General features: G+C 44.6%; 1 protein-coding gene across 2 annotated transcripts in view; it reads left to right on the top strand.

Annotated features, from left to right (window-relative positions):
- Nucleotides 1-5,809: 5,809 nt before the first annotated feature.
- The window catches only part of RELN (reelin), a 291,669-nt gene continuing 270,596 nt past the window's right edge, over nucleotides 5,810-26,882 (top strand). The window contains exon 1 of one of the 2 annotated variants that reach the window (XM_054071453.1): nucleotides 5,810-6,138. In XM_054071453.1, the coding sequence (XP_053927428.1) occupies nucleotides 5,913-6,138 (226 nt within the window). In that variant the 5' untranslated portion in view covers nucleotides 5,810-5,912. The remainder of the gene's footprint in view (nucleotides 6,139-26,882) is intronic. The other variant, XM_054071462.1, reaches the window with a different exon arrangement.

The raw sequence follows: 26,882 nt of genomic DNA on the forward strand, positions 1-26,882 counted from the left end.
CAAATTCAAACCCATTTAAGTGAAATGCAGTACAAAAGAAAGAAAAATGTGTGCAGTTAAATGCTCTGTTTTCAGATGAAATCATGAGATGTCAGTTTATAGAAGATGCATATTGTACCAGCCCACTGGAAAATGGAGCAGGCAAACAGCTGCTATTGTTCCTACCCTAGAAAAAATTAAAATCTCGTAATAACATAGGCATGGAAGTTGCCTATAATTTCACATTTAGGCCTTTGTTCAGAAATGACTTGGGCTCTACTTAAGAGCAAAGTTCATGTAACTGGCAAGGCGAGACTGCATTATTATCCGACTGTGACAAGTCCTGTGCACAAAAAAGGGATTCATCCCAAAGGGCTATTTGGCATGGCCAAGGCAGCTTTGGAGTGCCAGGCCTCCACGGCAAGTCCCTGCATAAATAGAAGAAAACAGCGAGGCTTCATGAACAGAAGACTTTGTTTTGGAAGAAGAGGCTAGATCAATTACCTACTAATTATTTCTGATTTTCCTGTCCAGAATTCACAGGGCAGGTGCTTTGACTTTGCTGAAGCCAAGCTTTACTGAGACTGAAGCTTCAGCTTCATTGATAGCCCCAAGAGACATGGGTTCACCTCATATTAGCGTGGTCAGACCCATAATCCCTATCTATTTCCCTGATTAGGATTATGATGAGACCCTGTACACTTTGGGATGACCAAGGAAGGGCTTTCCAGCCTGCAGATGAAGTACATAAGTGATGTTGATGACCCACCTGTTGAGGTAGGCAGAAGAGGTCCACCTCAACAGTATGTATTTTTTCTAGTCTATGTATGGGATAAGAAAGGATGGGATGGAATGGGATGGGACACTGGCCCCAAGTAGCACTGCAGTTTCAATGCATGTATTTGCTGAATATGTTGCATTCTGCATCTCCAGAAGACCAGATCCTCTGCGGTAAAACTCATTTGTTATGTGTTAAGGCAACAAGAACATGCCTGAATTGTGGAATGAATCCACAACCAGGGAGGTTGTGGCTGCCCCACAGCCACAGGTGTTCAGGGCCAGGTTGGATGGGGCCCTGGGCAGCCTGATTTAGTGGGATATTCCTGCTGATGGCGGGGGGTTGGAACTAGATGATCTTTAAGGTCCCTTCCAACCCAAACTGTACTATGATACCATGATACTACAAAGTATGGTCCCTGCTGGGCCCAGGGGTAGCACCACTGCCAGTAATGCCGCAGTGCGTCTTCAAGGGTGAAGTGATCATGAGCAATTTGTCCCTTGTATCAGCTGCAAAGGTTGTTCCTTCTGCACATCTGTCAAATCATTCTCCTTTAGCCATCAGTACTTTTTTCTTCAGTAAAAACCTGCCAAGCAGCAAAACCTTTCTATTCTTCCTAAGGTCTGCTTTCTATGTCTGTCTGGTGGTCAAAAGGAAACACACACAGAGAAAACACTGCATGCTTGCGTGGATAAGTAGAAAACAAAAACACTTGGAAAGAAAGATCTCACTTTTGAAATTCCTCCTTACATTCTAGTAGCATAAGAAAATCAAAAGTGCATCAATTTGCCGTCCTGTTCCTAGATGTTACGTGAGATAACACAATGAGTATCTTCGTACTCCATAGCTCCCTTATTTGCAGCTGATTATGTAGAAAGTCTAGGCAGTTTCTTTAATTTTTGTCATGGAAAGTTGTTAAAAGCAGGGAACAAGATGTGCACCAGGGCTCTCCACATGGTGACAGTGACAAGAGTGTTTTTCTACATTCTTCCATGGAAGCCTTTACCCAGACACAGGGAGGTCGAACAAAGCTCTTTATTGCTCGGTGTTACTTAAAAGTTCCCCAGCCTACTCTGACCCTTGCAAAATGATCTGCCATGGTCACATTAATAAAGCAACTCCTTGCTTGTTAATGTGCTTTTCAATTCTGCTTTTGGGATCTGAGCTCTCTCCCTGAATGAAGTGAGCAGCTCTGCTGCCTGAATAATCACTTCCATAAATTAATATGGACTGCAGCCACGTCCATCTGTGCTGTGATTTCCCCCCATCGCCCATGCTTGGAAGGGGCCTGTGCCTCCTAAGTAATTATTTACATTCCACCTATTGCACTCTCCATTGCAGACAAGAGTCTTTACTCATTTCTCATCTCGATTTACTCCCTGTTGTTTTCTGTGTTAAAAAAATACTACACAAGGAGTGAAAGCCCATGGTAACCTCCCTCGTGCGGCACTAGGTGCTTTCTGCCTTTAACGGGGAGTAGTTGTAACTTACATGAAGAATCTTGGATCAGAGGACTGTGAAAATAGAGATTATTATGATTTCTAAAAGCTTTTATTTTGATACAGGCAGGTTGGTCTAAGTCACTTTTCTTAAATAAACTGTGTTGTTGTTATTAATAATAATATCTTAACCTTGCTATCAACGGAAAGAAGGATGAATGAGAAATTCTGGCCAGAGACGTTGCATAAACCCCTCATCTTCGGAAACCAGGTGCCATATTTAACCAAAGCAGCAAGAGGATATGGAGCTAATGCAAAAACCCACCTGGAGACTCACACATGCCTGTGTGCGTGGCCAGTGCTCCCCTGCAAGCTGGCAGGGACAGTGTGGTGGGGCTGGTGAAAGGCTCCTTCCTTGCCCAGCAGCACTGGAGATGTGCAGGACAGTTTTGGGAAGCACTTTTTGACCTAGATAGGTAGGGGACGAGAAGGCAGATATCTTGTCTGGTATTGCTGGTGGATGCAGGAAACTGGGTTTGAGGTTCCAGATGGTCCCTTCGTGTCCCTGAATATCAGCAGTCCAGGGTCTCTGCTGGATTCCCCATCAAAACAGCCTGGATGAGACAGCAGGTTGTGACTGCAGGGCTTCCCCATCCTGCCTTATGAAGAAGAGGTTAGAGATCTTGCAAAAGAGTAAAAAACAACGGAGAAAGGAAAGAGAAAGGCATAAGAGAGGCATAAGATAAATAAATAGAGGAAGGAGACGACTAAGGAGAGGCATAATGCTTCTAAGTGGAGATGTTAACCTTTTTTGCTTTCCTTCACTGAATGTCCCCGCACTGGTAAGTGACACTCAGAGCTTGTAGAGGAACGGTGTGGACTGGCTGCACTAACAGTCCTGGCTGCTCTGGATACTAAACAGCTGGAAACAAAGAAAATTGCCTGAAATTCACCAGCATGGGCCCTACCCAAATCCCAGCGACTTCAGAAGCACTGGCCTGATCCCCGAAATCTACTGGCAGATAGCTACCCCCATGCATCCAAGCTTATTTAGTGAATTATCTCTCGGAGAAGAAAAAAAAAGAAATGGAAAGACATTGCTGGCAAGTGGTACAGTGGCACAGCAGCTGAGGCAGCCAGCATCCCCTCCTCCTGCAGCGGTGGGAGCTCATCAACCCCTTTCCCCGCCACCTTCTTTTTTATAAAGAGAGCTGACTACACCCGGCAGTCCCCCCAGACTGACTGGCTGACTTTCCATGGATGAGAGGCAACGGAGGCATGAGCCGAGGTGCATTTACTCAGCTGAAGCCCCTCTGGCATGGCCTGGCCTTGCCTTGCTGGCGAGCTCTGAGTGGAGTGAAGCAGGAGCATACAAGGGAGAACACGTCCTGTTGGCAGTGGTTACACCAGCAAGCCCGCACAGCTTTTGCTTGCATGAGATTTTGGAACCAGGAAGTTATATTACTAGTTTGCCACTTTTATAAGCATTTAAATTTATGGAGGAGGCATAGATGTAAAAAAAAGACATACAACCCAAACAAAACAAATAGCGAAAGCTGAAAAACAAATAACCCAGCTAAAAATGAAGCCTCAGAGCCAGACTGACTCCTTGGTGGCTGCTGCAGAGCTGAGTTTCCACAGCAGGGGCTCAGGACTCCTGCCAGCTGGAGCGGCAGTGGGAGCTGCCCCATCACCTATGCCACACACCATCGGTCTCTTTTGTCTCTACAGCAGGATCATGTCACAGTGTATTTCTCCATCCAAGCCAATAAGGGACATGTTCTTGCTCTATCCCTGGTGAGGTGCAACCCAGTAACATGGGAAACTGCACCAAAGTTTTGCTGGTGGCAGGAAACTCTGGCTTGGTGCAGAGCCAGCAGAAAAGGCGGGTTGGGCAGATGGTGAGGATGTCCCTCAGGCCACCGCACGTGGGCTCTCCGTCAGCTGGGTGGGAGGTGGGCCAGCAAAGCAGCCTGCACGGACATAGGGCAGCTGCGTGATGCTGTCCATGTGGCTTGCACCTCCGTGGAGGGAATGTTTCCCTCTGGCACTGAAACCAATCCAGGAGGGAGCCCCCGCAGCATGCCAGTTTTGCACTTAAAAAATGCTGGCAGGTAGGCTCTCCTTTCCGATTACATCATGTCACTACCGCTCACCCGGGCTGTTTGTGTACATTGGTTGGGATCCAGCAGCAGCATGGTGGATGCTTTAAACCTTGGTAGATTTCTCCCATCTCCTGATGCTGTGGCCGTTCTGCCAGCCCTGCTTTGTTAAAATGTATAGTTTTATGAATTATTCTACTTGCCAGTGTTTCGTGTTCAGTTGCTCATTCCCCTTGTGGTCCCTGACGGGTGTACTTCTCTTCCTGAGATGAGAAGCCTGGACACACACTCTTGGGGGGTTGATGCCCCCTCCTAGTGACCTGTCTTCCCCAGGGACTCTCACCTTGGCCTCCCTGAGCTGCAGAGCCCACCTCCCTGTGTGCGTGTGTATTGTTTTGAAGATGGTAGTGGAGAAGGTTTAAGTAAAAATCTCACTTTTCTCCAGGAGTGGGTGCAGGTAGAGCAGAGGCAGGGCTTGGCTGGGATGGGGCAGATGGACAGGGGCTGGGGCAGAGGGATAGGGGTGAAACAGCAGCGTCTCGGGCAGAGGGATGGGGGGAAACAGCAGCATCTAGAGCAGAGGGATGGGGGGGGGAAAGCAGTGTCTGGGGCAGAGGGATAGGGGTGAAACAGCAGCGTCTGGGGCAGAGGGATAGGGGTGAAACAGCAGCGTCTCGGGCAGAGGGATGGGGGGAAACAGCAGTGTCTGGGGCAGAGGGATGGGGGAAACAGCAGCGTCTGGGGCAGAGGGATGGGGGGAAACAGCAGCGTCTGGGGCAGAGGGATGGGGGGAAACAGCAGCGTCTGGGGCAGAGGGATGGGGGGAAACAGCAGCGTCTGGGGCAGGTGCACAAGGACTGGGAGAGAGGGGTAGGGGGGAAACAACATTGGCTGGGGTAGGTGCACAGGGGCTGGGAGAGAGGGATAGGGAGGAAGAAACAGGGCCTGGGGCAGGTGCACAGGGGCTGGGAGAGAGGGATAGGGAGGAAGAAACAGGGACTGGGGCAGGTGCTCAGGAGACAGGGCAGAGGGACAAGGATGGAAGGACTGGGCAAAAGGACAGAGGCTGGAGCAGAGGGAGAGAGCGATGGGGCAAAAGGAGGGCTAGAGACGCAGGGGAAGACAGACAGGGTTTGAGGCCGAGGGACAGGGACACGGGAGCAGGGAGGGAGCGGGGCAGGGTGCCGGTGGGGGGCACCGGGGGCAAGGACGGGCTCGGGGTCAGCGGCAGGGCCCGGGACCCAGGAGCAGAGCCAAGGGCAGGGACCCGTCGGCAGACAAAGGGCGGGCGGCAGAGCTCGCTCGCAGCCCCCGTGCCCGCACCCCTGCGCGCAGAGCGAGCGGCGGCAGGAGCGGGCGGAGGAGGAGGCGGAGGAGGAGGAGGAGGCGAGGAGGGGAGGGACCTTCCCCTCCCTCCCACCCCGACACCGGGGGAAATAAATTATTCCCAGCCCCGGCCGCCCCAGCCCCGTGCCCCGGCAGGCGGGGACGCCGCACCGCCTCCCCAGCCCGTCCCGCGGGGGGCAGCGCCCGCCCCGTCCCGCCCCGTCCCAGCCGAGCGGCGCGGCGGCCCCGCCGTGCCCTGGATGCCCCAGCGGCGCCGGCGGCAGCAGCATGGAGCGGCGGGGCGTCCCCGGGGGCTGGCCCTGCCTGCTGGCCGCCCTGGGTGCCCTGCTGGCCGCGGGACGGGCGGCCGCCCCCCGCGCCCGCTTCTCGCCCTTCTTCTTCCTCTGCACCCACCACGGCGAGCTGGAGGGCGACGGCGAGCAGGGCGAGGTGCTCATCGCCCTGCACATCGCGGGCAGCCCCTCCGCCTACGTGCCCGGACAGGAGTACCACGGTAGGTGCGGGGAAAGAGGCGTGGGAGGGTCCCGCATCCCGGAGCGACCCGCAGGGCAGGGGGCGGGGGGCGCCCTGGACGGGGAAGTGCGCCCCAGACCGTGTGCCGTGCCCCAGGGTCAGCTGCCACGGCGAGGGGCTCCTCGGGGACCGGCTTCACCTGCCCCGGGGAGCGCGGCCACCGCCCCCTCGCCGCACCGCTTCGCCCTGCCCCGGCGCGACCCGAGGAGACGCACGGTTCTCTCTGCCCGAACGACCCAGGGACAGATCCACAAGCTCCTAAGTTGCTGGAAGCCTCACCCTTTCGCACTTCACTAGCTTTACCGGGCTTATACCGGGCGCATCCCTCTCGCGTTACCCCGGGCGCATCTCCCTCTCTTACCGCGGGCTCATCCCTCTCGCTTTCACCGGGCGCATCCCGCTCGCTTTACACTGGGCACATCTCCCTCTCTCTTCAACCGGGCGCACTCCTCTCTTACTCCGGGCGCATCTCCCTCTCTTACCCTGGGCGCATCCCTCTTTCTTCCACCAGGCGCATCCCTCTCTCTTTATTCCTGGCGCATCTCCCTCTCTTTTACACGGAGCACATCCCTCTCTTCTCCCGGGCGCATCCCGGTGGCTGCGCGGCTGCTACTCGCGGGTCATTAACCCGCGTCCCCGCAGGGTCCCCGCCTGTCGTTCCCCGCCGCGGGATGCAGGACCCGCAGGAGGGAGCGGTGGATTCGGCGCTCACAGGTGGCTTCGAAAATGGGACGTCGTGCCCAGAAATAACAAACCACTCGCTTTTCCTAAAAGCCCCGACTGGGGAGGATTAAATAGGGTCGGCAAAGTTGTTCACGCACAGAGGGGCTTTGCTTCGGGGATGTTCTGGGCGCGGGGCACAGCCCGGGCTGCGCTGCTGCCTGCAGAGCATCCCTGTAAGCCCCGAGCTGTCCGACAGCTGTCCGACAGCCTCAACACCATTTCTCTGTACAGAAAACTTTCGTGTGTGAAACGTTTTTTAATTCATAACCATGGAAGAGCTCTAAAAGGTGTTATTCACTAATCCTTCTCTCTTTGTGTCTGCTTGAGGCTTTGCAGTGCTACATGGCAACAGCTAATTCTGCAATAAGCCATAAAAAGAATCGGGAAAAAAATAACAACAAATATTTATTTAGTCCACCTTGCTCAGAAACAGATACTGTATGATGGTCCCTGGCTATAGATGGAGTTAAACTTCTGACTTTGGTACATTCCAGCTCAGAATTTAACTTTTAGGTAAATCACTGAATTATGTTAAAATTCTGCTTGAATTTCTTTTCACTGTAAAAGACAAAACAGACACATGAAATAATAATTTTCACAAGATCTAAGGGGCCTTGAAGTTTTGTCTTTGTATAACCCTTAACAATGTAATTTTGCTAAATCCATATGAAACTTTTGTTTTTCAAATTGTCCTTTTTAACAAACCACATATGTAAATTATATGATTTTGCCAGATTATTTTTTTTCCTTAGAGCCCTAGATCTTCTAGCTCGCAATACACACTTAAACCAGGAAAATTGCAGTCAACCTGCTGAACCACAAACGTGCAGAGAGGGAATAAAAAAAAAGAAAGAAGCTGGAATTCCCATCTTGCATAATTTTAAATGATGGATTTTTAAGAACAGGGTTCAGATTTGTAAATAATGGCCTTTTTCCTCGCTGCAGCCGTGTTTTCCAGCTTGCAGCCGGGTTTTAAGCCCCAGTGCTGGTCTGGGGAGAGGGGTTTGCAGCGGGCAGGGCTGCGGGCTGGGCTGGGCGGTTGTTCCGGCCCTGCAGGGATGTGTCTGCTTCTCCGGGGATGCTCTTTTGCCTCTCCCCCTAAAAAACTGTTTTTTGTTTTGGGTTTGTAGCTTTTTTTTAATTATTATTATTTTTAAAATACCAGCCTACAGAAGAGCGCTCCGGCTGCGCACCAGAGCTCGCAGGTAGTCAAGGATTGAATTTTCCGTCGCTGTTTTGCACCTGGCAGAGCAAAATGCGGCAGCTTTGAGTCTCCCTCCGGTCTCTTTTCCCTGCCCGCTTGCACCGGGCGGGTTTACCGGAGCAGCTCCCCGGGGGTCCGTCAGCCCTGTGCCCGTCGGAAGTTTGCTCCGGGGTTGCGCTTTCCTCCCATCCAGAGGCCAACATCTGCCCAGGGGCTGCCACCGCAGCACTTCAGGGCATCTTTTAAAACCACCGTGTTAAAGAATAAACAAATTGGAGGCTTTCAAAGGGTCAAACTTATTCTTACAAACACAGAAGAAAGTCCACAGACTGAACTTGAAGACGAATATGTTTGCATGGTACACGATGTAGGTATGCCCTGCTGCGAGCCAGCATCCTCTCTGATTTCTAACTGGGAAAGGTATTTTTTTTTCAGCTTTTTTACCTTACCTGTGCCAAAACAAGGCGAGAAGCACTGCCTGCTTGCTATGCGCAGTGCAGCAGGCGCATCCTCGAGCTAAGCACACTTATTCGGTTAGATATTTTAAAATATCTCATTTGAATATTTTTAAATATAACAGTTACCGATGTTAAATATAGCACAAGAAAAAAAAAAGCCCCAGGTATACAATCTGAAGGAATAATTGGAAGCAACCTGGGCTTTTATATAGTGCAGTTTAATGTCACTGGAAAATGCCAGTCCGCACCAGTTGAGCATTTATTATTTAAAAATCAAACTTTAAAGGCAATCTTCTGGGGACACAGAGGTGGAGCTTTGAAATACACTACGGAAGCACAAGGCAAAGGGAGGTTTGCGTATGTACAATGCAGATTCACCTGCACAGAGTGTATATTAAAATACACAGCTCCAACTCCTTGCAAGTTCCAGTGAGGCCCTGCTTCACCCTTATTGCCCCTTCATTCAATGGGGACAGGTGACAGCAACATCGAAGAGCATCAAGTTCAAAAAGGAGTGAATTGGATGAAACTGTACGCCAAGGGCTGGATGAGATAATATTCTGATTAAAAAAAAAAAAATCAGTCAAAAACTTTCTGTTAATTTGTTTAGATGCACTGCAGCCAGTACAGCTGTGACAGTGGCTCTCGTTCGTTTGCCCAACTGTCCCTTGAGCTGCCCCACACCCCAGGAGAGGAACAGTATCTGGTGCAACAGACACTTGCCTGGGAACCAGGCAAGCACGGGGGTTTCTGCAAGTGGCTTCTCAGGTACACTGGATCCAGCACTTTTCCTGTGCCTCTAAATTTCATAATTAAAATGAAGGCAATAATATTCCCTACTTTGCATAGTTAAATTAGATACTTTGGGATTTAGCACTTCTCCCCCAGCCCTTAAAAATGCTCCAGAGTTGGCCCTATTCCTGCAATCAGTAAATATTTAAAAATGCATTCACTGATTGAATAGGACCAGACCTACGCTGCATATAAATATGCTTTTTTATATACAGGACTGACTTGATAAATTGGTAAACAATCTTATTACCTTTGGCAGACTTTTATTCCTTGAATTAGCTTATTTCAAATTTAATTAAGTCCTTGAGCTGGCAAAGCACTTAAGTACTTGCTCAAATGCAAACTGACAAAGTGTGCACTGGTTTAATGTAGGCACCTGCTCAGCTTCCTACAAGCCAAGTGGTGGTCGCGTGTTTGCAGAGCTGCAGCAGAGCCCACTTGGCTTGCTTGTAGCTTTGCCGTTACAGAGCAGTGATCCTGTTGTGCTTTTCTTCTGGGCTTTCCAGTGTAATTTGCAGAGCTGAGTATAATTTCTTCAAGAAAAAAACCCCACCAGCAACAGTATATATTGGAATATTTGTGCAAGTTCTTTTGTATTTGTTTCCAATCTGAGGTCAATCTTGATTATCCATGTCAACTCGCCTTCAGTGCTAAGAGCATGTACAATCATTTATGGGCAGAGAAGTACATTAGAAATGCATAAATAAAATACATGTCCAAAGGATAAACTTCACTGAATATTGAGTTTTCACTGCCCTTAACCACAACAAGCTAGAAAGGAATGGTCAGATTTGTAATATTTTAAAAATACAAATAGATTACCTTTACACTCTTATTTTTTCTTATCCCTCAAAACCATGTTTTGCTGTCACTGCAAACAGTGCCTTTTCCCAAGGTTTCAAATTTAGATCTTTTAGGAACAACCGTGAACTGTTTTCCCATGACTGATGTTAAAACTCATAATTCTGCCCTTAAAATAGTTTTCTTTAATGAGACTTGTGTTTCTATTTCACTCTCCATTGTTCTTTTGTTTTATTTTTTTTTTCCCAGAACGGATTAACCTTCAGTCCCCAAAAGTTATCAGTTTCCATCAATGACTGTTCCTATTTTTAGATATACTGTATATTGTCTGGAACCATTGCTCTGATAGGTTGTGAAAAAAAGTTTTCAACTATTTTAAGTGGTAGTTATGCACTCCTTCGGCACTGATAAAAAGTTGTTTAAAGTCTAGCCAATTACAGCTTTGTTATTAACCACTGTATTTAAGAAATACAGATCATGACGTAGTATCTGTTTTCATTAGGCTTACTGAGATTTCTGGTAGCTGCTTGATCTGGTGGGTGTTTTATTTTATTGTGAATCCTTATTGTTAAGAATATTAAAAAATGAAAATGTATTGGAGTTCAAAGTGAGGGAAGTGAAGAGAGAAAATAACTTGAGGGTAAAAGTAACAGTGCTGCTTGAGGTACCAACAGGGATATAACAGAGTTGCAGAAACAGTTGCGGATACTTCCTCTAATAGTTATGCTGAAGTGTAGAAAGCTTTTTGTGAGCCGGTAGAAGTAAAGAGTGCACAGGAGGTGTTGTTAATGATGGTGGGTTGGTAACAGAAGAGCAGATTTCAGTCCGTGTTTTCCAGCATCAGCCTGAGGAGCAGGTCAGCTTCTTGAGTCTTTTGCAGGATGTTCCCTTAGAAATTTTCATCTCATCCGCTTATACCCTTCTCTGATCTTCGGAAGAATGGAGACTTCTATCATTTTTTGTTTTAAATTAAAGAAGTGTGTGGAAATTTTTGCTCATGGGAGTCGAGTTAGCTCCAGGGATTATTCTATAACTCTTAAGGACACTTAAATTTAAAATGTGCGGATGGCAATAGATAGCAACGGAGAGGGAGTTATTAAGAACAGGTCTTCAAGACTCTTCTTTCCTCTGAGGTCCCTAACAGTATCTTGTAGCTGCATAAGGGTCTCGTAGCACATCAAAATCTCATGTTGGTTTTCTTTTTTTACTGAAAATGATCTCATCCAAAGCCCCCAGAGTGCGCTCTGAGTGTACTCTGCTCCTTTTAGGATTTTCTTGCATAAAGTGAACTTTGCAAAAGCAAGGCTGATTGCTGAATCCTGTGGCTTTTTTCTGCTTGAATTTGTCAGATCTGAGCTTGAATTTGTCAGATCTGAGCATTACTTAGTTTGATTTTGAGTGAATGTGAGTTTCTAAGTCTTGATGGTGGCCAACGGATTATGTATATTTCTGAAACTCTTGTCTGGTCCCAGAATTAATGTAATGTGTCCTTGCAAACTTTAAAAAGTTATGCTTTTAATGCCTCTTGACCAGAAACTGATGACAGACACCAACCTTAAAACAAAAAGGTGGGCAAAGTCACAGCTGACAGCATCTTACAAACTGTATTTTGCTTAGGAAGATGATAAATTTCAATGGGTTCATCTGTCATCACTCTAATTCATGGGCCCAATAAGCAGTCAGCAGATGGCTCAGCCAAGGATGTGGTCAGGCATGGGGTTGATGAAAGGATGTAGAAGGTCCACAAAGACCTAAATGAGCCTTTCTTGCAAATTTGCAGAAGAGATGTAATCTCTGGTTAAATCCTTTCTCCGCCCCCATCAGGGGGGCTGCTCCTCCCTGCAAAGGAGACTTGATTGCCCCAAATAACAGAAATCAAAGTCAGCGCAGCATGCCAGCATGACCCATATTTGTCAGGTGACATCTGACTGTAGGACAGAAACAGTATTGTTGGTATTATGGATGTGCATTGGGCAGACTACGCTGGGCTTGTCTGTATACATTAAAAAAATGAACTCTGCCTCAGTGAACTCACCGTCCAAGGCTGGAGCTTGATGTGGGGGTGGTGTGTGTGCATGGACCTTTCCCATAGCACATCGCCCAGTGTTGAAGCCAAGGGAGAAAGAAGCTTATAAATGGTGAAAGTGTGCAAAATACTATTTCAGTGGGGATGTTGCGCATATTTTCTACTTTATGAGTTTAAAAGAGATATTTTTAATACGTATAATTTATCTGTGAAATCCATTGCTGGAATCTGCCCCTGCTAATAGCTTTTCAGTAGAAATTGAAAAAATCTCTATTTTTCTCTGCTCTCTATTTTTCTTATAAATAATTAACACCTGTAATTAGATATAAATGTATACATAAAACAAGATATAAACTTTGTACTTCAGGACCTGAAGTGACTAGTGAATGATTTATAAGTAGGTTACTGTGCCATAGTGGTAAGTAGTACATTTCTCCAATGTTTTCCACATTGATTGTTCCATCAAACCCGTGTCGGTTCATTAGGTAGAACAGAGTGAGACTGGCAGACTGGTGGCATTTATCATTTTCCTTACTGTTCCCTTGATCCGGATTTTTGGAGGCCACTGGTTTTGAACTACTGTAGCACTTTATTATAGTACAATACTACAGTATTTGCATATTGATTGCCTGAAGTATGATTTCCAATCTGATAATAGCTGTGGTGATACAACTGAGATGGATTGATACAACCTTTACTTGCTTTGTGTGGTTCATGCCCTACCGCTGAGGTTTAGATTTGTCATGAGTGTTTGCTGCATGGAGAGGGAAGGAAATGGCACTGTCTTACCTCTGAGAATAAGCAACCTTTCATACTGCTCCTTGTTATGAGAATTTCAATAGTCTCTGATGAAAGGTTCAGTCTTCTTAACATACTTCCTTTCTTTGTGTTAAAATTTCCTGCCTTTCCACCATGAATGAAAGGTGCGCAGAGCACAAATGTGTCTGGAATATTTGTGTCATTCCCTCTTCCCCCACCCCCCCGGCTTGTGACTAGCCTCTGGAATAAACGTAGGACAAACTCTTGACAGTGCAATTTTTAACATCTGTCAAAGCCCAAGAATGGTTTGCTTGTAGAAAAGACCTTACCAGTTTGCCACATGATGCCTTCTTGTTAGACAGGTGTTCTTCCTCTGCTCTCTCTCCCCTCGGGTCCGTTCTGGAAAATGAAAGTCATGAAAATTACAGCGCAGGCTGGGCTGTGCCAATGGATGGTGCTGTCATAAAGGCAGAGATCCTCATGGTCCATGCCCGTGAGACCTTCTCCCGGATCCCCCTGAGTGCTCAGATACCTCCCATGGACAACACATTTTTTACTCGTTCTAAAGGGAAGAGCAGAGTCTTGAAGGTTTTTTTCTTAAGATTTTTTTTGTTTTTGTTAATATATCTCTCACTAAGCATTTGCCGTGAATAAGGTAATGTGAGAGAGATGCATATCCTGCTTGGAGAAAGAGAACTGGGACTTGCAAGGGCCATTGGAGTTTGTGCCCATTTATTCCGTAGTCTGTCTTTCTGCAGCTGGAGAGGTCTTGGCTGGGGCTGGAGATGGCACCCACTGACTGGGCACAGGGCCACAGGCTCCCTGCCAGTGGCTCCTGAAACTGTCCGGAGCAGCTGATGCCTCCCAGGCACCACAGTGTTTCCTGGACAGCTGAGTTCAGCTTAGCTTCAAGCAGAGGCACCTGTGGACTCTTCTTCATCTCACTGGCCACAGCATCACCTGTGTCACTGCAGACTCCTTTCAGTGTAGCTTGTGGTCATTCACCCTCAGCCCACTGCTTCCAGCATCGCTTTATGTTTGGGGAGACTCGTTGGTGTATGTGGTTTTTGCATGCTGGTAGCGGGTGCCTGGTACCCTCCACTTCTCATCCTTTACCCCAGTGGGATCCTTAGTCTTCCTGGGGAAACTGGATGTCCTTGAGTGCTACTCTTTAGCATTTATTTTCCAGCTGTTGTAGGCAATGCGCATTCTGTGAACATCTCGGTCTAGAAATTAGGAGGTACATAGGAGGGTTGGATATGAGCAGGGGGACTGGACACAGGTGGTCTGTGAAAGTTGTAGGGGAGCAGGTGAGGAGTTCAGACACCTTCCCAACAGCTTTTATTACAAAATGGAGACTTTTTTTGACAGCTATTGTAAGGTCCTTCTTGCCATATTTCTTCATCCTGGGAATAAACCAGAGAAGGCTGTTGCCTGCTCCTCTCTGGGCACTTTGATATACATATCGGTTGTAAGAGTTTCACAAGCATCTCCTTGGGGAGTGAAATCAATAGCGCTTTTCCAGCCTGTGTCTCTTGAAGTTCGGCCTGTAGGAGCCCTGTGTGACAGCGGGTGACAAATCCATCTCCCTTCAGGTGCAAGCTTTGCTGTACCCTACCCTAAGTTTTTATTTGAAAAACCTTCTTCTTTCAGACCTTTACATTGACTTTCATCATAAAATTGTATGTGCTGCAGGTTTCTCTCAGAACTGTGCTTCAGTGCTGTGTCCAAGTGCTACCCTGTCCCAGGGTGACAAACACCACAGGGTACATCCAGCCCTTCAGTGAGACTGGTGCTCCCCACAGCCCCTCACTGGGGGATGCCTCGCCCTGCTCCCCGAGGTGGTGTGCCTGCCTGGGAAACAGCCTGTGCCCACCTCTATGCTGAAGGGCCAGGTGTCAGGAGGGGAGGATGGTGGTCCCAAGCGCCTCCAGCCCCATCCGTCTTCCTTTATATGTACGCAGAGAGGGAGCAGCTCCAGAGGGCTGTTCAGAGTATTTGATTGAGATGCCGAGAGTAAAATTTCATTTAGGTTTGGTGCATGAGAACTGTCACTAATAAGCCCATCCTTTTGGTTGTAGGGGATCATTAGGGGTTGGAAATATTTGTGAAACTATGTGTAAACCTATTGCAGTGCCTCCTCCCGAGGCAGAAGCCTTAGGACAGTAAAGGTGTGTGCTGGTCACTGATTTCTCTCTTTGGTTTTGCAAGATACGGCTTGGCAGGGAGATGGCAGCGTCCTTGCTCTTCTTCAGTAAAGGGCACAGATTAATCCTCAGAGATGGGGCTGAAGATCTGTGTGTGTTTCCCTGAACGGCAGCTGCTCACATGTGCACACGATTGTAGCTGCTTGGTTTCCACAGGAGGCGGGGCCATACGCATCGGGCTGAGAGGATTGTGTTATAAACTGGACTGAGACAAAATGTTAGGAGCTCTTACATCATGTTTAGCAAAGCTCTGATTGACTCAGATTAGCCAGAGTTATTTATTCTTCACTGTGACAGCTTGAAGGATAGTTTTTTAAATAAGTTAGTGTGACCTGATGGAGTTGAAAGACACGAAGAGGGTGTGCCTGCCTACCTCAGCTCCAGCTGTGGCCACCACAGTGTGTTTTCTTGCTGTCTGGCTCATCGTTGCTTGCTGCCATGGGTAGTTGGACACTGACGCCCTGTTCTTCATCCCCTGTCAATGCCTGGCTATACACAGAGCAGTCCAGCTTTATAAAACACATGACATTAGGGACCTTATCATTTACTTCTTTCCACTCCCCCAATGTCATTTTTGAGAGTGCAGTTAGATGATCAAAAGCTGGCAAAGAAGCAAAACCCCAGTCTGTACAGGGAAATCCATCAAGGAAGCTCCATGTCATGCACAGGTGTGCTGTTTTTCCCTCCTCATCCTGCCACATTGCATCTGCAGGTGGTTCCTGACCTGCCGCACCTTGAGCTAGAAGTATGTTGGCTGTCCATGATTAGTGTATGTAAAATGCTCCCTGGGAATATATGGGGAGACTGTGAAAATTGATGGTCTGTCCATGTGCTGTGTGTAAGGGAAAAGAGAGCACACAACACTCGCTGGCCAGAAGACTTAGAGAAATCTGGGAATACTCTTCTCTCTGTGGCTGAGAGATACTCTGTGGTCAGGACATTCAATACATTTGGTAAAATATTCATAAATGAGTTACCAAGGGCACAGAAAAATGTTTTCTTGTGTACATTGCCTGTGCTCATGCAGAGGAATGGCAGAACTGGGTCTGCCCATTCAGATCCTGCACTGGGGAGCAATTCCTGCTCTAGAAATGAAAGCAATGAGTAGATGATCAGCCTTTTTAACATCTGAAAACAGCAGAATGACCCTCTGTGGCCTCTCTTGGTGTCAGGGCCTGGGATGTGAGGAGTCATTCATCACGTCATGGGGCTTGGCAAGGTCTCTGCCTTTTGCCTTCCACTTTTCCCACTGCCCCTGAGAACAATACAATAGATAGGAAAGAACAAGAAATATAGATAGCCTTTATCTTTCTGGCTAAACAAGCTGTGGATTCCTGGCCACAACCACCTTTCAGTCTTCCTGTCTTTTGGGGAAAATGCACTGCTAGGAGAAAACAACTCTCTTTCCAGAATTAGACACATTTATGTGGACACTGGATGAAGTGATTCCCAACACCAAGAACTGAAGAGGGAAACAGTAAAGCACAAGCGGCCAAGGCAAAGATCCTGGCGTAACAAAGTGCTGCCCAGCCTTGCCATACAGCAGTTTGTGGGCATACCAAGTATTGAAAGTAAAGTGTCAGTACTATGAAGTCCTCTAAAGAAACTTCGTAGTACATTTGGAAGAAGGGACGTCTGGCTAAACTCCATTATTAAGCATTTTTGTCAATTAGTTCTTCTGACTCTTGCCTCAAAAGCCTGTAGCCTTCAGAATCTCATTCTGGATAGTAACAAGGTCAAAAACCTCTGGCAAATATTTTTATACTTTCCAATTATTGTGGTTGATTTGCTGATGACTGATACCCCATCAGATAGGTTTTCAAGTTGATAGTATTTTTACATGAGACATGGGACTTTATAATTAATACAGCTGGAATTGCCATGTTTGTGAATTCATTTAAAATCTGTTTTTTCAAAGGATGAAAACTCCTAATGTATTTGAGTAGAATTTGGTGGATGTTTTAATGGAAAATGAGGGGGGAAGCAAAACATTTGAAATACGTTAAAAATAAAACAAAGTTTTGATTTTAGGTTTGGGAAAGTGTCTTAATTGTGAAACAGACTGTGAAGAAAAAAAGAAGTTAGCTGCATAATCAGAAAATGAAATGAGACTTTTCTGCTTGAACAAAATTCTTTATCTAATTTGTTTGGGTTCATTGAAGATTTTCGTATTGACCTAACTGATATTTTAATTTATTTTTTTGTGCTAAATCCCTCAGTACTTCTGCTTTTATCTTAACCCAAGCTGATCTCTTTTTCTTTCTTTTTCTTTTCATTTTGGTCACTGAACCAAAAATTGAACAGTTCTACTTCTGACAAGTTGACCATTTAATTTCCGGCCACTGAACAGATCCGATTCAGACAAGTAATCCTCACCACTCTCCTTACATTTGTTCCCAAAATAAATTACAGAATAATAATTCACTCTTTAAGGCACCGAAGTGCAGTTGGTAGCAATACTGACATTTCCAAGATAACAAGTTTATGTTTTCTGTAGTGATACCTGTGGTGCCTATGTGGCTTCTAATGTGTACGTTGACCACATTTTCCTTTACATCTAATCATTGTTCACTTCTCACCTTCAGCAGAAATATTTTCCCTGATTCAGTGTTCGGTAAAAAAGGCTCAGAGGAGGTCTGTCACCTCGCTCTTTTGGCCTGTCTACAGTTAAAGAATATTTTTGCTTTCAAACTTAGAAACCTGTTGTAGTGCATCTATAGAATTGGCATTCATTTAACTAGACAAATAGGCCTTCATGTCAGTAAAATTACCCTTCTTTTTAAAAAAATAATATTTACAGGGCTCTCCATCTCAAATAGAAATGAACAGTTCAGAGCAGATGTGGAAATTGGCTTTGAGAGGTATGGGTTTATTTCGTCCAGGGAAATGATCCCCTACATTCTACATTGTTGTGCTTTTCCTTCAACATATAGTTAAGGCAGAGTGAAAATTACAGAGTTATAGCAGAGCTGTGATGTTTGCAAAATTTGCCTCAGCCAGAGGAGATGAAAAGGTAGGAGTTTGGCTGGCGCTGGCAGCACTGGTGCCTCCCCAAGCTCAGGCAGCCCAGATTACTCCAGTGAGCATCTGTGGGCCTTTTCACTCAAAGAGATGTAAGTTTTGTTTCATCAAGTGGTAGCAGATGTTAGAGAGCTTTCATGCCATTCATCACTGAGGGAAAGCCAATGTGATGGCATCTGGCTGCTTTCTGAGTACAAATTGATTTTTAAAATCTAAACTGTCTTTAAGCAGAGGTGGTGTATTACACACTGGCGACTCTTCTTTTGGTACCTTGCCCAAAAAAACTAATGTCCGACTCCCCACAAGCCCCTTTATCCCAATTAGTGAGATTACAGTAGAGAAAAATTCTCCTGCTATTTGCAACATTTTCCATTTGAAAACACACATTGTAAAATTAAGTGTAGTACAATATTTCTTCTGAAGGCACATGAATTACTGCTAAGAAACACTACTGAGTGAATTGCACTGTAGCTATTAACCTTTCAATCTAGATTTACAAAGCCTGCACTTGTTGCTGTTACCAAGTGTTCTCAACGTGCAAACAATCAGAAATGGAACGGTTTTTTTAATTGACAGTTTTTCGCTAGAGCCTGTAGATATTTTATGAGGTGTGGAATTAATACAGATGATAGTAAGCACAGCACCTCAAATCTTTAGACTCGCCAAGTCCTTGACAAACAAAAATTATGTGTTCCGGTGGAGCACTCCAGCTTCTAATGCTCCAGGGCAGAGGAGAACTGTGGTCCCTATGGAAGAGGATCAGTGCTAGCAAAGCCCACAGCTCCTTGATATGTCGTGTAATATGAGTGGTGACACAAGAGCTGTGGGCAGTGGGACAAGCTGTAACTTCGCTCTCTTCTTGAAAATTTACTGATTTACTCCTCAAACTGAACATCTGGGTGGCAGTTTCCATCCCTCTTGAGGCAGTGTTGTGTGGTGGCGAGCGTGACCCCCACGTTCAGATGCAGAAAGGTGAGGCAGAAGGGATGAACTCGTGTGAGCAATCAGTCAGATTCTTGGCTTATCAGATGTATCTTCTCTTCTCTACTTTTTGAAAGAGCTGGTCTCGTTGCTCAGATAACAGAGCTGAGCTGACAGCCACTGTCTAGTAACTCTCCCCCCAAACTGCTAGACAGATACATTGGTAGGAAAAAAGTGCCCTGGTCAAATGATCTGGATGAGGTTCCAGCTGTGTGCCGGTTCAGTTCTTATCTCTTCTGCTGAATTTAACATGTGTTTATCATGTTTAGAATGCAGACTAGTTGTTAAGAATTAGAGGGCGATCATCATCTTTGTGCTTCTTTTACATCAAGAACACTGTGCTCTGGCATAATTAGCTAGACCAGAATTTGACAGCTTTTTTAGTTTTGGGGTCTTACTTGCTGGTACCTTGCATAGGTATTTACCGTTGGGGCAAACCAGGAATGACTAATTATAAGACATATTTCCTTTATTCCTCTTGAACAATTTGGAAATATTTAGGTATATTGAAAGTATAATAATAAATTTCTTTTAGTTACACACCTAAGAGGATATTCCATGTTATCCTTTGCTACATACCTGGCTGCTTTGTTGCTTTTTGAGCTTTTCTGTTGCAGTCACTCATATCACTGCTGGAGTAAATAGTTCTACAAGTTGGATGGTTAACCATTTAATGTGGTCTTCAGAATCAGAAGAGGTGCCACAAAGAAATATATGTGAGTGGGGTGGTGGGGATCTTAGTATATATTTCAGTATTATAGATATTTAGCAGCTATTGATTATGCTTACTGTTTGTGTCGTGACAGGCCTAATTCCTATCATATGCCAAAAGATAACTGTCTGGTTTCTTGAAAATCTCCCTTTAATATCTCCCAGGATATCTAAGTATATATAGATATCTAGATAGCTAAGACTCAGACCACAGTTCTGTGTCTTAAATCCATTTTGTATTGGTGGGGGCACCTTTTAAGTGTTACAAATCTGGTAATATATTGGGCAGGAATTAGGAATTACTGGGAGATTTCCCAGTTCTGCTTAAAAAAAAAAAAAAAAGAGGGTCCTCTGATATGCTTAAATATAACCTTACTTAAATGTACGCAAAATCTCAGGCTTGTTTTTCCTTTCCAAGAACCAAGAACACAAAGCTGTGGAAAGATGCAAACGTAACTTAAGTTTTTGTGATTTGTTCACTGTAGAACTACCTTTTGTTGAATTTGTAGCCTTCAAAATCCTGTGCTTTTTAAAAAGCTACAAACTAGAACATTTCCCTGCGAGAACTGGAGGAAGAAAAAAACATTTCTCAAACTTAAAGCAGGATTTTTGCATATTAACTATAAATACCTTGCAACTGTACGATTTGCTTTTAAATAAAATAAAGCCGCTTGCTGTCTCTGCAGAAATGAATTGGGGAAAGGGATTTGTCCAGGGTAATTCAGTCAGATGAATGGAGAGATATGTCTGTCACCACTAACGTGACAGTTATTCCTTCTAAATATAAACTGATAATATTATATATTAGAGGCTTGATTATACCGTTAAGAAGATTAGTACATTTAAACAGAAAATAAAGGCTTATGTGCCCTAAATGTGAAATGAAAGGAGAGGGTTTTATATATGGCAGTATCACAACATTCTGTATCTTTGAACAAGGTATTTTCCCCATGAACATACCTATAAGGGATAATCACTCTGTGGGAATAGGTGGAATACCTTATATCTAATCTCTTTCAAAGTGATAATTTAAACATATGCAAGTATTAATCTTGGCATATTTGGGTGCGTTTATTGGAGTAGGCATAATGATTGCATGCAGTCATGTCCACAAGGGCAGTTTTCTGGCTCATCCATTTTCTGTAAATGTTTATGTCATCTTTTAATTGCAGAAACTGTGGCACATCTATAAAAAAACATGACAGAAGGGAAAAAATGGTTGATGAAGCCTCTGTGAGATTTCTGTGAATCACATCCATGAATTTAAAATATTGAACACATATTCAGTGTTTTAATATTGTATTTGGCTTATACTCTACTGTCTCTAAGAATGTAGTAGCTGCATCTTTAGATGGTATTGAATTTATGACATTGAATTTAAGACTTTTGTGCTCATGTCATGAAGCTTGTTAGGTAGTGTTTAACATGTCTCCTTTTTCATTTTTATTTTTTTTTTTAAATTCTTCTTCTTTATAACCTAGTAGTTCTTTTCAGTGAAAGATTTATAGTGAGGATGGGGGAAAACTTGATCCTTTTACTGTTGTTTTCTTGATAGATAGCACTCCTTTATTTCCTTTTAAGCACGTCTTAAATTAGATATTCTGCACCTTAATCACAACACCATCTAGCTTACTTTATCTTCTAAGAGTAAAAGCATTACGATTAGAAATTGACTTAGAAATATTACAAGTTCTTCTGCCTGGGGCTTGTCTTTGTTTTTGACTTGAGTGTTGCTACCTGGTCAAGTCCTGTCCCTAGAAAAAATCCCCACCTGGGGTTCAGTTTGGAACGGCTGCTCTGTCCTGAGGCAGAGCTGGAGCTGGTGTTAACCCACAGCACTCTTCCCGCCATAGGCTGATTCTGCTGCAGCCTGTGGCCACGCCAATGCTACCAGGTACCACACAGGAACCAAAAGTGCTGGGCACGATAAAATTAAATGCTTGCACTTTGGAGAGGAAATCAAGGAGATACAGACACCGAGATATGTTGAGTGCTGATTTTTCCACCTTTCTCAGGACACGGTGTGAGGTGTGCCAGCCCCTCTGAGCCTGTCTGGCCACAGGTAGTATATCCACCTGCCCGGCACTGACAGCGCTTACTCTGGAAGGACAGATCGGGTCTGGCTTGGGCTGCGATGCTCTGAATTCGCTGCTCTACTTTCCCAGTGAGCTGGTAGGTGCCACAAGGTAGAGTTGGGTTCCTGCCTGGCCACTGCCTGGCTCTTCTTGTCAGGATGGGAAACTTAATCCACAACCTGACTTTTTCTTTACCCACTTAAACTCATCAACCTATGTTCTCTAAAATATTTTTTAAAAAAATGAACCTAGCTACTTTTTACATATCTACAAGAGCTTCCATTCTTTAGACAGGTAAACTTCCATTTACTCATGTTATTAAGACCATTGTGTAGTAATGTCCATAATATTAAAATGTACCCATATGTGTTTATTGCTTTTCTTGCTTTAGTACTATTTTCATCGGTGTAACAAGATGTTGTACAGTAATGCACTCAATAAATGTTCTTCAGATTGCCGTGGTGTGGTTACTTTTTCTGCCTGCTTATGCTTGAAAATAAATGTATTTCTCCCTGAAGCAAATGTATGTGGAAAGGCTCTTTTCTAGGGCATTTTCAGTTTCCTGTCTGTTCTCCTCCCTTTTGAATGCATTGGTTAACTTCAGTCAAATATAACATAAGGATACAAGTCTCAAAGATAGTAGATACCTAAAAGATTGGTGGAAATTGGTAGCAAGCAGAGATATAACACCCAGAGTAATGTCTCCACTGAAACTAAAGACAATTGTCTGAGCTCAGCAATTTATTGACCTCAGGAGAACTCATGAAGAGAGAGACCTTGCGCATGGCATAGGCACATGAATGCCTTGGTAAGACTCTAGTATACCCTATAGACACTGGGGGGTTTAGCAGTGATGCACTGATCCCCACCAAAATCAGGTTTTGTGTTCCAACTGAAAATAAAAACTACTCTACTGCAGCATCTCCTGTGGATTGCAGCATCTCCTGTGGGTTGCAGCCACAGGGTTTTTGGCTTCAGGACCTGGATGTCCTGAGGGTTGATTCATGTTTGGGATGACCTAGAAGCTGCCGAGCCATTTGACCCTGTCCTGGACAAGCAGAGATGGCAGCTGTGGGGAAAGGGGCCCCTTTCAAGAGGTAGCAGGGGACTCCTGGGGGACAAAGATGTCCCGGCACTGGGCTGCCTCCATTCCCAACCTTGCCGCAAAATCTTATGAACAGCAATGAGGTTTAGGTTTTCGGTTGTATCTGGGAGATTTGTCATTCTGGACATAAAACCATTTGTTCTGGTGGCCATTGGCAGTCTGTGACTTCTTTTGTCAACAGCTGACCTGGGCCTTGAAGTTTTTCATTGGCTTCTGATTTTCAAGGTGCTTTCTGTAAAGGGCAGTCTCTGTGGGTGTGGGGAAAGGGCATAGTGATCCTTGTGGGAATAAAGTCTCAGAAGAAATAGGATGAAGGCAATAACACAAACTCTGGAAAGCTATAGGGCCAATCAGCAGTGGCACAAGATGGGGAATGGCTGAGGGCACTTGTTCGTCCTCTTGCCTGAAGCCATCCCTGGGGTGCTAACGCTGGTGGAGATGAGTCTGGGGCAAGGTACACTGAGACATGGAAGTATTTCAGCCATAAACAGGCTATTTCTTTGCCTTTTGATAGGATTTTTATTGTCAATAGGAAAATTCTTATTAGATTTTAACTTTTGTGCTATATGCCACCAAAGCATGTCTAAATATTAAGTGATTTATTTATGTGTTTTTATTTGTCCTCCATGGAAATAACAAAGATTTTAATGTAGAGACAATCCTTTGAGATCATCAGCTTAGAAAAGCTTTATTGAAATAGAGAGTAGCCTTTTTTTTTTTAAACGCAAAGTTATTTGTTTGTGACTATAATTGATGATATATTTATGAATCCCTTGAATTAAATAAAGTGAATCAGGTAAACAAAGTACTTTATCTTGCTCACATGCATTCTCGCAAAACCAAGAGTAAAACATGTCTGTAAAGTAATTAATTTGAATTAGTTTTAAAGAAAAAGAAAAACTTTCATTTGCATGGCAATATTTAAATTTTGTGCATCATCTTGGGATCATTTTAAATTTGCATTTGGGTCATATTCTGTGCTGACGGAAATGGGATCATGACTCCAAATGCTGAAAGGTTATCAAAGTGGTCCTGATAAGTGGAGAATTTGGCCTTGAATTGAGTCATTATGATATCAAGCAATATCTAATGTAATCAGAATATTTTTAGGCAAAAGCAGTGATGCCACAGAATGGTGCTGGCTTAGTTAATATTTAATACTTGAAGTCCAACGCTGATCAAGACACTGCTTTCCAGTTTCTCTTCCTGCAATCTGCCTGCCCTCTGCCAACCACTGGTGTGTGATTAATTGACTGACATGAAGTCTGTTATTTACATTGCAGATATATTGTAAGTAGACTCCAGGTGAAGCTCACAGCATGCTGCATATTTACCACCATATGTTCAGAAGGTTGTGAACAGAAAAAAGTAAGTCTAAAGCCAGAGGAGGTATTAGAGGACACAATAGAAAAGCTAATTATAAAAGCCTTCAAAAGCAGTCCCTGCTTCACCGTTTGATGTCCCAATATGTAATTACAGAGAACTAGGAAATAAGGGAGAATAATAAAAGGAAGATAATAAAGGGAAGATATGAAAAACAGGACATGCCAGTTTGTGAGGGAAGAGGATAATGGCTTCCCAAGAGCTATTGGAAACAAAGAAGGGCATTGAAAGGGGGATAGAGCGGGCATCTGACCTGGACAGTATAGAGAGGGGAGGTTTGAACTGAGGGGCAATGGGCAAACTTTGTCAGTGCCTTTTTTTTTCCGGTGCAAACTGGTGTTTTCGCCCTCCTGAGGGGGCTTTGCACCAGGTGGGATGGCCAGAAAGAGCACTGAAGCTGGCAGCTGTATCATCCCTATTGGCAAGTAATAATTTGTTCCCTTTAAGCAAAGACAGCATGGGATGAAATCACCCCACAGGATGCCACCCTATTTTAAAGCCTATTATGGGCTGCCTGTGGAAGTAGAAACTCTCGCTCTGCATCCGTTACCCTAGCCCACACTAATGTATGTATTTTCCTTGGTATTTATATAGCTTCTGAGTTAGGCTTCCTCTGTGAGGATCGCAGTGTGTCTCCTGTTGTTCCGTAGAGAGGCTAGTAAGAGTAGCTTAGTGAGGGTTATAATTTTTTATAAAATAGAAGAAAAATATGTGTCTAAATCTTAGGTTCAAATTTACACATATACTAAATGCCTCTTAGAAAAATAAAATCACCCTGTGATTCTCTTAGCTACACAGACAGTAGGGAGTTGGGGGTCAGGATATTCTTGGGCAAATGAAGCAGATTCTGGCTGGCTGGTGCAGGGAGGTGCAGTCAATGTGGGAGGCTGGAAATGACAGCTCTAATTTTGCTCCAGGGCTGGAGGGAGGATGTCTTCACTCACGCCTCAAAGGGCCTTCCCCAACACACAGCTCAATTATTTGGACTGTAAGCTGATTAGAGGATTTGAAACCAATCATCCAAAAATGGTTGATGCCAGCCTCCAACTGACACATCAACTTATTCTCAATGAGTGCAAAAGCGAGATACATTTCAAATTACAGTTTTGTAGAAGTGTTTAAAAAAGCTTTCAGAAGTTGTTTTGTAGTGAACAACGCGTTGAGCAGTCTGCAAATGGCTCTGTAATATACCTTTGTGTCCATTCTACTGATGCTGGAAGCTTGTGTGGTGCCAAGTGGTGCACCCAATCGAGCGCTATCCCGGTGTGCAGCTGGGCTTGAGGTGCCCAGGGCTCCCCAGGGCTCCCTCTTCTTGGGAGGCAGGAAAGTTGTTCAGTTGGGAAAAGAAAGTAGGAAAGAGAATTTTGTTATTTCAAAGAGGGGAGAAGTTGGAAAAGGTGCCTGCAAGATCGGATACATGGAGTGTCTACTCATTTACTCTTCACTTTCCTTTAAAGACATCCCAGAATTTCCCAAGTGAAAAAATTCCAAATTCCTTCTTCAAAACTTAATTCTTCGAAAACAATCAGTTTCTTTACAGATTTCCATCCTGACTTTGTAACAATGATTTACACAGGTAACCCTGTGGATTTTACCAGAGCAACAGGAGTTAATAAGGTTGACATCTGAATAGAAATCCACAGAACCTAAAACATTAAAATTCCATTCTTTTTTAATAGTATTTTGCTATAAATTGTTACTGGATCACAGAATGGAAGGGACATCTGGAGCTCATCTAGCCCAGGACGATTGTGTATATATTTGTTCATGCTACATAGATGGGTTAATGATTATGGCATAAACATACATTTCATTACATCTGTAATTACATCCTGAATGGCAAATTTGCATTGAAAAAGTCTTACTTAAATGTATCCAATACTTCTGGAATTACTGTACATATTATTAAATTTATTGCCCATTAACTTTTAAGGGCATTTTCCAATTGTTGAAAAGAATGCATTAGAGAAAACATGTAAAATGACAAAGGTGACAAGGAGACTAGGTGCAAGGACAAGGGTTCAGGTCTGCAGACTGGCACCCCTCAGCCCAGGTATGGAGGTGGCAGGGTTGGAGACAGAGAGCTTGCTTAGCACTTGCTTAGTGCTGAGTCTGTAGTTATCTGTTTCTGCTTGAGTCACCTTCCCTGGAGGTGTTTAAGGCACTGGTGGATGAGGTGCTGTGGGGTATCGTTTAGGGAGTGTTAGGAATGGTTGGACTCGATGACCCAGTGGGTCCCTTCCAACCTAGTGATTCTATGATTCTATGATTCTAAAGCTGTGATTCAGCTTTGTGCTCCAGTCCTGCAGGGACTGCTCTCAGTTTCCAAGACTCCAGTCTTGAAATGCATGGTGATATGCACTGCCTCACATTTTAAATGCCGATTGCATGTGCTGATTATGCATTCAAAGGTTTACAGCTCATGTAGGGGCAGATGAAGTTAATGGGAATCCTGGTGCTCAAAACCTTTGCAGAATT

Source organism: Cuculus canorus, chromosome 1 (genome assembly GCF_017976375.1).
Source record: "Cuculus canorus isolate bCucCan1 chromosome 1, bCucCan1.pri, whole genome shotgun sequence".
Classification (NCBI taxonomy): Eukaryota; Metazoa; Chordata; class Aves; order Cuculiformes; family Cuculidae; genus Cuculus; species Cuculus canorus.